General features: G+C 35.2%; 1 protein-coding gene across 1 annotated transcript; it reads left to right on the plus strand.

Moving 5' to 3' along the window:
- Positions 1–96: 96 nt before the first annotated feature.
- LOC134258424 (tight junction-associated protein 1-like) lies at positions 97–8,378 on the plus strand. The gene is made up of 8 exons (XM_062740970.1): positions 97–247; positions 392–483; positions 1,248–1,288; positions 1,520–1,684; positions 2,033–2,099; positions 5,986–6,093; positions 6,335–6,418; positions 6,545–8,378. Exons 2-8 carry the CDS (start codon positions 430–432, stop codon positions 6,980–6,982), a joined length of 957 nt encoding a protein of 318 aa, XP_062596954.1. The 5' UTR covers positions 97–247; positions 392–429; the 3' UTR covers positions 6,983–8,378.
- The last annotated feature ends 4,074 nt before the right edge of the window (positions 8,379–12,452 follow it).

Here is a 12,452-nt window from a genome sequence, read left to right on the forward strand (position 1 = left end):
GTCTGCATTTGATTATATAGAACAATCGGCCTTTTTTGACATTCCAGGCTGGTTCCTCAAAAAAGTTTTATAACTTCTAAATTTTCCCTCCATTGTCTAGAGAGTTCCAAACCGGATGTTGTGTTGTGGCAGCTGTTCATGTTTTGACATTAATTTAAATATTGCCTGTAAGCCGTAAAAGAAAAGATTGTCACACGTGTTAGCCGTTTCAGTGTAATTATGAATAAAACAACATCATTCTATAGTGGTATGTTGAAAATCTTTAAACGCTTTGAAGTTCAACAGTTCTTCGTAAGGCTGCTTCTGCTATCTCGAATTTCCTCTTTTCTTGAAGTAAATCCTGCTATGTGGTTACTGTTGTACGTTTAATAATCTGCTTAATTTATTCTAGATGTACACGTAGAAAAATAACTGCTGATACTACCTACTATGTCCAAACGGCAACCTCCGGGAATGTTTCAACAGGGTGCAAAAGTTTGTCAGGTACACAGAAATAAATTTTTAATCTTTCTTTTTTCATATTGAACTTTTCCGTGCTAAATGTTTTATTTAAAAGAACTCTATGAAATAACGTAAAATTAGGGATATGAAAATTTACCGCTGCATCGTGATTTTTAATTCCATGATTTCAGATCAATGAATTTCTTAATTATCCTCATCAAAAGATTAATTACTGTACTGACTTTTAAGTTTTTAATTTTCAAACAATGTCAGAGTATTATAATGTAGTAATATTAAGTCTACTGCACTGAATATAAAGTACAAAAATAACACTGACAAAAGTAAATATGTTCATTATACAAGTTCAAATGTTTTGCAAATTGAAGTATACTCGGTTTGTATTGGATTGTACAATGAACAAGAACTTTGATTAAATATTCAAGATGTACACAAAATATGAATGTTTAATTTTATCAATCCAACATGAAAATATAGTGCTAATGATATTATATTGATAATTGTCACGGATGATATCAATTTATTTTGAATATCTTGTATTTACGTACTGCCATAGAATAAGAGGACCTGATTGTGCAATTGAAACATATAATAGGAGATTAGTCAATGTAACTGCTGGCTAGTAGGCTGTTATATTTTATATATTACTGAAAACTCTACTGGTAATTTGCATAATTGATTGTTGTAAAGAAGCACAGAACTTGTAATAAATAGTAACACTGTGAAGATAGACACCTCTTACCTTGGTACAATGCCTGTTTATCGAATTATATTTTTTTTTCCTGTAGGAGTGTGGATGTCCTTGTACAGGATGCATGGACAAGTCAAGGTAATCCTACATCTAAATATAAACATGGTCAAATAATACTACATTTGTTTTTGCTACAGTAATTGAACACTGCTAGTCAGGTAATGTGCATATCTTGCCTAATATATTTGTCCTGAATAGTTTTACAATGAAATTTGATGTTTGTCATATATTATTAATTATCCCCCCATACAAAAAAATTGTGAAATTATTAGTAATATAGTAATAAAGTACTATGCATGTATTTGTTAGTTTGGATTTACATCAGAAAATTGTGGAACTTGAAAGTGAGCTGCGTAAAAGTAATGAGCATGTTTCAAAAATTGGTCGAGAGTTAGTGGACAACAAGCATCTTGCTGACTATGAGGTGCACAAACTGCGAGAGGAACTGAATAAATTACGGGACAGATATGACAGGTCAGTTCTGACTCTGAAAAACATCAAAATGGACACCTAGTCTTGTAAATAAAATTCTTTGATGAACATGATATGTGGAACTTTTTTAATATTAATGGCAATGCTTTATCTTTAAACACTGTTAGAACAAAATATTACTGTAATTATTTTTTTCTTTTTGCTCTAGACTATGTTGTTTTCACCCTATCCCACTTTCAAATGATAATTAAACCCATTTTTTAACTCAAACAAACATAGTTTTGTTAAGAGGAAATATTTTTAAATTCAAAGTTATCAATGAATTGATAATTCTGGTATCATGAGCCTTTATTTGGAATTTTAGATTTAGATTTTTTTTTTTATTTTCAGACTTTTTGAAAGCCACAAAAGAATTCAGAAAGTTAACCATGGACTTGAGGATAAGATTTTAAAGATAGTAAGTTACACGAACCTATTCACTGATGGCTTTCATTCGTGATAACATCGTTCACTCATACTTCTTTTATGATCCCACATTGTCAGCGGACAACACATAAACATCAGTTTAGGTGACATGGACAGTTTCTACGAGGGTTGATCCAAAAGTAATGTCACTGTATCAATATCTTTAATATTTGGCGTCATATTATCAAATATTATATACCAAAAGATGCATAAAAATAAATCAAATCAAAGTTAAAAGTTTCATTGAATAATGTTAAATTAAATTAATTTTGTGGACGTTTAAAATATCAAACATAAGGGGCGTCGCTGCGTCACAACTAAACGTCACATTTTAAAGTGTAAATTGTTAGAATGAAAAAAGACAAAGACATTAAAAAGCATCTAAAAAGTGTCTAATCGTCCAATATTTTAAAAGACAATTTTTTTTCGACATTTTCTAGTCTCAAGTTGAAAATAAAATGACGCCATTGCTTTTTGATCATAAACATTGTTGTTTTTATCTGCTGTATTGAACAAAGGAAATGTCAAAATGGAGAAAAACTGCTGAAACGAGCTGTGATGCGTTTTTGCTACAAAATGAGGAAATCGCCTGTAGAAACAGTAACGATGATTAATCAGACACACAGAGGAGAGAATGTAAATAAGGCACTTGTTCATAGATGGTTTCAGCGATTTTTAGCGGGTCATGGATCACTTAATATTTAGAAGAGGATAAAAAGACTGAAAAAGGGAGGTCGGGCGGAAACGTTCAATGGTGCCTAACGTTGTCCAAAAAGAGAGACGGTTAGATACAGTTACAGCGATAGAAAGTTTGTCATATGGTACTATTCTAAGAATTTTGACAGAGGACTAATTTATGTATAGAGTGAGTGTACAATGGATGCAAACAATTCTTATGAAAAGAGAAATATATGTGAATGTGTTCGTGAATCTCAAATACTTTTAATGAAACGAAGGGGAAGCGCTCAGATGTATGACGGCGTGTATCCGTCATATGACATTATGACGTTAGATGCGGCGACTACCTTAATTGCACTTTGTATATAATTCAATATTTTGAAAAGTATGAATCATTTAGATTTGAAGTTTTCAGGACTGATTTTTACTAAAAATAGCTTTAATCATGTAAAATTTCGTTGATTTACATCTACTAGAAGCAATTTTATCGAAGTTGTGACATTACTTTTGGATCAACCCTCGTATGTAGCATCTGACACAGGGATCCAGCCATATATCATCTGTATTCATTCCTTCTTTTCTGCTGCATTTTATTTGGTGGCCAGTTTCCAGGGGGGGGGGCTTATTTAGGTATATATAGTTTTTCCTGACATAGTCAACTGTGTTATTGTGTGTCTTTGAGTTCAAACACTGTGTAAGGAAAGATTTTAGTTAGAGCTATATGAACTGTGGATATTGGCCAAAGTAGTTCAGTGGCTAGAGCACCTGACAGTGACAGAGAGGTATTGGGCTAGATACATGGTCCAGATTTATAACTTTATGCCCCCCTCCTTCAAAAATTGTGTCATTTTGGACAGAGTTATGCCCCTTGGGCTTAGAAAAATTCCAATAATTTGCAGTTTCCCTTCATTTTTTCCCAGAGGTTGCACATATTAAAATGAAATTTTGTATGCAGATTTATCATAAGAATATCTAAGTCAAATTCTGTTTTGGGTACAATGGGCCATTTTGGACAGAGTTTTGTCCTCTTTTGACAGAGTTATGCCCCTTGGACTTGCAAACATTCCACTTATGTGGGGGAGGGGCATAAGTGTTTTACAAACATTTATTGTTATTTTCGTGATTCCTCCTTTTCTTCTACTCTTTTTAGCTCACCTGAGCCGAAGGCTCAAGTGAGCTTTTCTGATCAAAATTTGTCCGTTGTCTGTCGTCGTCGTTGTCGTTGTTGTCGTTAACTTTTCACATTTTCATCTTCTTCTCAAGAACCACTGGGCCAATTTCAACAAAACTTGGCACAGAGTATCCTTGGGTGAAGGGGATTCAAGTTTGTTCAAATGAAGGGCCACGCCCTTTTCCAAGGGGAGATAATCATGAATTTGTTAAAAATTAATGGCATTTTTAGCTCTACTGGTCAGAGACCAGAAGAGCTTATGCGATAGTAATGCGTCCGTCGTCCGTCCGTCTGTCTGTCTGTAAAGAATTTTTCAAAATGCTACTCCTCCTACAGTTTTGGTCCGATTTCAATATAACTTGGCACACAAGTAGACTACAATAAGATACATAATTTTGTGCATCGGTTTTTGATTTCGATGAACGGTGTTGCCATGGTTACTAAAAATAGAAATTTCTGTGAAATTCTTTCAAAATGCTACTCCTCCTACAGTTTTGGTCTGATTTCAATATAACTTGGCACAAAAGTAGACTACACTAAGATACATAATTCTGTGCATCGGTTTTTGATTTCGATAAACGGTGTTGCCGTGGTTACTAAAAATAGAAATTTCTTTGAAATTCTTTCAAAATGCTACTCCTCCTACAGATTTGGTCCAATTTCAGTATAACTTGGCACACAAGTAGACTACACTAAGATACATAATTCTATGCATCGGTTTTTGATTTGGATAAACGGTGTTGCCGTGGTTACTAAAAATAGAAATTTCTGTGAAATTCTTTCAAAATGCTACTCCTCCTACAGTTTTGGTCCAATTTCATTATAACTTGGCACACAAGTAGACTACACTAAGATACATAATTCTGTGCATCGGTTTTTGATTTCGATGAATGGTGTTGCCTTGGTTACTAAAAATAGAAATTTCTTTGAAATTCTTTCAAAATGCTACTCCTCCTACAGTTTTGGTCCCATTTCAGTATAACTTGGCACACAAGTAGACTACACTAAGATACATAATTCTGTGCATCGGTTTTTGATTTCGATAAACGGTGTTGCCGTGGTTACTAAAAATAGAAATTTCTGTGAAATTCTTTCAAAATGCTACTCCTCGTACAGTTTTGGTCTGATTTTGATATAACTTGGCATACAAGTAGACTACACTAAGATAAATAATTCTGTGCATCGGTTTTTGATTTCAATGAACAATGTTGCCATGGTTACTAAAAATAGAAATTTCTGTGAAATTCTTTCAAAATGCTACTCCTCCTGCAGTTTTGGTCTGATTTCAGTATAACTTGGCACACAAGTAGACTATACTAAGATACATAATTCTGTGCATTGGTTTTTATTTTGATGAGTGGCAAGGATCATTTTTCTATTTATTGCTGATTTAAAGTCTCAAGTCCCAACTGCTACTTTTCTCTTCCTTTGTTTTAAGTATAAACCAGTAGAGCTACAGTCTCGACAGAGACTTCTGGTTAAAAAATCTTCTTCTCCAGAACCGCTGGGCCAGGAAAGATGAAACTCATGTGGAAGCATCCTCAGGTAGTGTAGATTCAAGTTTGTTCAAATCATGACCCCCGGGGCAAGGGTGGGGCCAAAATGGCCGACCCAAGTTTTACATAGGAATATATAAGAAAAATCTTTAAAAACAGAACCACTGGGCCAGGAAAGATGAAACTCATGTGGAATCATCCTCAGGTAGTGTAGATTCAAGTTTGTTCAAATCATGACCCCCGGGGCTAGGGTGGGGCCAAAATGGCCGACCCAAGTTTTACATAGGGATATATAGGGAAACCTTTTAAAATCTTCTTTTCAAGTACTTCAAAGCTATGATTAGTGATATTTATATGGAATCATCCTCAGGTAGTGTAGATTCAAATGATGAATGCCTGGAGGGGGGGATAAATTCAAGCCCGATGTGCTCAGGTGAGCGCTGTGGCCCCTGGGCCTCTTGTTTAAACAGAAAGGTATCCATCTGACAGATGATTTCAACCTTTTAATATTGACCTTTGAACCTTAACTTTAGGTTAGTGGGTTTGAAGAGGAGAAAACAAATCTACAACGAGAACTAGCCACTACCACATCAAGACTGGTAGATGCCAAGGCAACTGTGTGTGAGCTGGAAGAGGAAAATGTAAGTATTTGATATTCTATAAATGGTATCCTGTATACTAGTAACAAGTGCTAGTAGTAAGTACAGCTTGACCTCCTAATGAATACATTGTACAGCTGAAGGACAAGATATGCTGCATTTCTGTATGGATAAAACCAGGAGTCACTAGCAATGTGCCTCCATGTAAGTCAATTGTTTATTCATTTGTTTATTCATTTAGAATTGTTTATAAATAATTGACCTTCCTATCTTGCCTTTCTAGGAACGATACAGAAATGACTGTAACATAGCAGTTCAGCTGTTACAGTGCAGGCCTTCAGAATTTGTGTCTCACAAGCTTAATTCAGTAAGTATTTGTAAGTATTTGTAAAACTATACAAAGAAGTGTCTGCAATTTCAAAACAGAAAATATCATTTCTTTGCTTCCTGTCAGATTTCATAAGTATTACATGTAAGTATTCTGTTTGTGTAGCTGCCAATTGAATTACAAGAGAGGGTAAAGAAGCACATGACAAGAGAAGAAATCATTAACTGTGAGGACGCTCCTAATTCTAACGAGACTCCTAAACTTATCCACGTCCCTATGGCCACCTTCCCCCCTACAGCCATGGTTTACTCTGTTAACAAACCAATGAACAAGTCTGAGACCGCTAACACGAGGAATGGGGCAAGTGATGGAGTCCCAATGGATGTTATAACTAAGGCCCTGAGCCACCCAGAGCCAATCAAGAAATCGCGGCGGACGTATATTTGTTTGAAGTGTCGTCGTGACGTGGTCTGTAATAACAAAGACACACAGGTCAACATGAGCCGTGAAACTCAAGGAAGTTGTGACAACCTGAGTGAGCTCAGAGTTCATAGACCATGTGGAAGAACTCAGTCTTTCTCATCAGAGAGCGAGATGTATTGATGAGTGAGCTCAGAGTTCATAGACCATGTGGAAGAACTCAGTCTTTCTCATCAGAGAGTGAGATGTATTGATGAGTTTAAACTGAGAACTTCACTCAAATTTATCTCAATGGAAAATGCTCATTCTCTTTGCACAGCACCTCAAGTTTGGTCAAAAATCATGTACATGTACTGTGAAATCACCTATTTCATGGGTTTTAATTATTTTAAATATTTATTTGAATTGCACATAATCATCTGGAGGCATTTTATCTCTAAGAGTATACTCAAAATATTTTATCATGTTGTTTTGAGAAAAGAATTGTTTATTTCACCCCTGTAAATTTAAGTTATATTATTGAGAGTATAATTACCTGTAGTTTGTATGGAAATCACAGATCATTCATGTATCACCTTCTTTCACTGTTTACAGAATTTATATTGTAATGATATTTTTTTCTTTCCCGAACTGTTTCTGTCAGGGATAGGGATTTGTATTATTTTAAGGTGATTGTGTATTCATCTTTTATCCTCTGGATCCCCAAATTAAAAATCCTGTTCATAGTTCTAAATGTCATTGTGAGTGGATTTGTGAGTTACGTACCTGGTATGTACATCATGGTTGATTATAGCTTCAGAACTGTAGCTCTCCGAAAAAATATATATTTACAGACCGGAGAGCTACAGTGCCACTCATTGAAAAAACTGTATATTTATTGCGCACAAAAAAGTGTGCACTGTTCTAGATTAATTCTTCCAAATTCTTACCTACAAAAAAAGCTAGATTTCAAAAAATTCCTTACTCTTCTATCACATACTCTCTAAGTTTACATCTGCACGAAGTGCATTTGACCAAATATCTTACAAACCAAAATGGCAGTATACATAGGCGAAATTTTCAATGATCTCAATTTCAGGGCCAGAAGGGCTATTAAAAACAATTATAAGGCATGTTTTGTTGTGGAAACAGTGAAAGAATATGTTAGGAACACACGGTTAGTAATATTTTGAGATGACAGATTTAAATACATGGAGAAATAAATCGAGAAACAGTGCACTTTTTTGTGTGCAATAAATATACAATTTTTTTAGAGGGTGGCACTGTAGCTCTCCAGTCTGTCTATATATGTTTTTTGAGAGCTATAGTTCTGCAGCTAGATTGATGAGGATAAAAATTGGGGCATTAACTTTGTTAAAGGGAATGCACTATCTAGTATAATTTTTAATTTAATAGCTCAATTATATTCTATTGACATGTATTTGTTATCATATATTAAAACATTGCTGCGACGTCATGCCTTTGTTCTTGCAGTCTAAAAATTTACCTGTAGCCGTCCGATAATAATAATTACCAGTCTGATAATATATTATCGGACGGCAATGATAACAAAATCGGACGGTATTTAAAAAACAAAAAAGAAGAGAGAAAGGTTAAATATAACCCCCCCCCCCCCCCCCCCCCCCCCCCCCGTCCCCTAAAAAAAAAAATGTTAGGAAAAAAATGCAGGGAAAGCAATCGCCAAGAAATCAAGTTGCTATACAAAATAGCAAATCCACGAATAAATCGAGTTTAAACCTTCCTCAAAATTAATACTTCCCACCTTTTAAAAGTGTTTTTGATACAGCACTTTGAATAAGCGAATTTAATCCATTTCTGAGAAAGAATCGGCAAATCTATTCATTTTATAAGGATTGTTTCCAAGAGGCTGCACTTTTAAAACCCGAGAATTTCCATTATATAAACCTAAACTCCAGAATGAAAATCCCCGTTTTTACTTTCCATGGTGATGGTAATAATATCACTAAAAATGAAATCTGTATCGATTTCAATTTAAGCACAAAATAGATTAAAATGTTCCAAATTAAAAAGGCAATCATTCACCACCGGACCCCTGTCCTGCTTAGCTAATCGACTGTCATTGAATGAATGAAATGAAACAAGTGTTCACTCTCTGTTTTTACTGTCTCATTTCTTTTGTCTACTTATTAGACGGGTAAAAAAAAAAATTGATACCTAAACTCCCATTGTGTTATTATCGCACTCCTCCAGGTACTTTTGGACATTTAAATGGCAATGTTTTAAGAAAGATATATGCCTCATACTATTCTATATGTAAAATTTGTTAACGGGCCTCAAAATGTACATATGAAAAATTCGGCATATACACACATGTATATTTTGTTTTCAATAACTCGCTCTCTGTATGGACAAAACAGCATGACTCTAATGTTCTGGAAAATTAACGAGACCGACTCTCCAGATTCAATGTGTTCTCTGATAATTTTTGCAGGACAAAATTGTATTGTCTAGTGATTAGAATAAGTACTGTTATAATTGTTGAATAAATGTTATGAAAAAAAACATTGTCCATGTTGAATGCATGAAAAATTAAACGAAATTGGGAAATTTTTGGTTATTTTTAAATATTTCAAATGCTAATTAGTGGTTCCTCAGAATGTGTCACCTGAAAAGTAAGCCACAGTGACCTACTTTTGGAATTTTATGGCCATATTGAAATATTTTGGATATTACCTGGCTTAGAATCAACAAACTTTGTTAATGTTATTTTGGTCCTTGGAGTTTTTCAACCAAACTGCAGGTCACCATAACCTACATTTAGAACGCCATGGCTATGATTTAACATTTCAGATACAGTACTGTGTGGCTTAGAATAAGCAGACTTGTCAAAGTGTGTCAAAATATAGGTCATGATGACCTTTCTTTTCGATTTTCAAGGCTTTATATAGGATACTAAGAGGCTTCAAACAGAAGTGATTGATTGTACAATTTATCAGAAGAGTGATTCAAGGCCCTTAGACCACTTGTAAGGATGGTGACTCACCATCACATGACTGTCATCTTTTCTGTATCAAGATTTTCAGCCATATAGCATCGAAGGTTGGGTAAAACATGAAAATCAAAAAAATGTTTCTATTGTTTCTACTGTTTTTCACTTAGAACTTTCATAGCAAAATGTATGTTCTTTTTTTAGTTCACCTGAGCCGAAGGCTCAAGTGAGCTTTTCTGATCACATTTTGTCCGGCGTCCATCTGTCTGTCTGTCCGTCTGTCTGTCTGTAAACTTTTCACATTTTCGACTTCTTCTCAAGAACCCCTGGGCCAATTTCAACCAAACTTGCCACAAAGCATCCTTGGGTAAAGGGGATTCAAGTTTGTTCAAATGAAGGGCTACGTCCTCATTCAAGGGGAGATAATTGGGAATTAATGAAAATTTGGTGGTATGTTTTAAAAATCTTCTTCTCAAGAACCACTGTGCCAGGAAAGATGAAACTTATGGGGAAACATCCTCAGGCAGTGTAGATTCAATTTTGTTCAAATCATGACTCCCGGGGTAGGGCGGGGCCACAATGGCCGACCAAAGTTTTACATAGAAATGTATAGGAAAATTCTTTAAAAATCTTCTTCTCAAGAATAGCCTAGCCAACATTGATCATATTTACATGGAAGCATGATCAAGTAGTGTAGATTCAAGTTTGTTCAAATCATGACCCCCGGGGTAGGGCGGGGCCACAATGGCTGACCAAAGTTTTACATAGAAATGTCTAGGAAAATTCTTTAAAAATCTTCTTCTCAAGAATAGCCAAGCCATGATTGATCATATTTATATGGAAGCATGCTCAGGTAGTGTAGATTCAAATTTGTTCAAATCATGACCCCCGGGGGTAGGGCGGGGCCACAATGGCTGACCAAAGTTTTACATAGAAATGTCTAGGAAAATTCTTTAAAAATCTTCTTCTCAAGAATAGCCAAGACATGATTGATCATATTCATATGGAAGCATCCTCAGATAGTGTAGATTCAAGTTTGTTCAAATCATGACCCCCGGGGGTAGGGCGGGGCCACAATGGCCGACCAAAGTTTTACATAGAAATGTATAGGAAAATTCTTTAAAAATCTTCTTCTCAAGAACAGCCAAGCCATAAATGATCATATTTATATAGAAGCATCCTCAGGTAGTGTAGATTTAAGTTTGTTCAAATCATGACCCCCAGGGGTAGGGCGGGGCCACAATGGCCGACCAAAGTTTTACATAGAAATTTATATGGAAATTCTTTAAAAATCTTTTTCTCAAGAACAGCCAAGCCATAATTGATCATATTTATATGGAAGCATTCTCAGGTAGTGTAGATTCAAGCTTGTTCAAATCATGACCCTGGGGGTAGGGCGGGGCCACAATGGCCGACCAAAGGTGCTCAGGTGAGCGATGTGGCCCATGGGCCTCTTGTTTTTAAAAAGGTGCACATCAAATATGAGTCACATTCCTGACAGGTTTGGTTACCAGAGTCCAGGCAGCTCATCCAGTGGAGCATCTGTCTGGGCCCCAGGGGGCTCAAGTTTGGATCCTTGTCTGGCACAATGCATTTTCTCTCTTGTAGGAGAGGCTTTACAGAGCATCAGCTGACCTATACAGATATAACAATTAGGTCTATGCAAATTGGGGTAGGTGGGGGTAAGAGAATCATCAAAGTCCAATGAAGACCTGAGCAGATACAACAAAAACATACAAAATGGCTGGAATGATTTAATCTGGAGTAAAACAGTTACATTGTAACTCTTTAGAAAAACACTTTAAAATGCTCATCAACAATCATGTACATATCTTCAACATCAAAAATACAACTTTTCCTCTATTCATAAACATGCAGGGATGTATTCCATTTTGACATCACTGATGCCATAGGTAAAGAGCAGTCACATATACGTCTAGTTAAGTGCAAAACATTCAGAAAAATAGCAAACTGCCCATGAAGACACATCCTAAAATTTCATTGTTTTTTTTTTTCTAAGTAATAGAGAGGTTTAGTAAACCAAAGTATTTATATATGTATGTATACATGTATAATGTGTCTTTAGTTCATTAAAAATACACATTAATATACTGATACTTCACATAACTTTAATTGTTTAGCAATTATAACATGTACTTCTTAATGCTTTATATGCATGTGCATCTAGAAATATATAGATTCTGAAAAGAGGAAAGAGAGACTATTGTATTGACCCCCGGGGGAGTAAGAGCAGTTTTACATAGAAATATATATTTTCATGACCTTCCAGGACAGTAAATATTCTGTTCCAACATCACAAATCAATGCAACCTTTTTCTAGAAATATATAGAAAAAATCTTTAAAAATCTTCTTTCAAGAACCACTGGGCCAAAAAAAATGGGGGGGAGTGTAAATAAAAATGACAGAAACCTGCCACAAAAATTTACATAGAAATATATCAAATCCTTAAAAATTTTTTCAAGAACCACAGGGGGGGGGGCTGAAACTTATGTGGAAGGGGGTAGTGTAAATATTAAATTGAACAAATATTGAATGTCCAGTGGAGGACAGATTATTTATAAGTTTATTCACTTCTTTTCAACATTTTAACACACAGAATTAATTTATGTTTCCTTAAATTGTTCCCCCCCCCCCCAATCTTTTATATTCAAACTCAATGAGTACAGTAAATCTCAGCTATA

Source organism: Saccostrea cucullata, unplaced genomic scaffold (genome assembly GCF_032062105.1).
Source record: "Saccostrea cucullata isolate Sc308-1 unplaced genomic scaffold, CSIRO_AGI_Scuc_v1 ctg4, whole genome shotgun sequence".
NCBI lineage: Eukaryota > Metazoa > Mollusca > Bivalvia > Ostreida > Ostreidae > Saccostrea > Saccostrea cuccullata.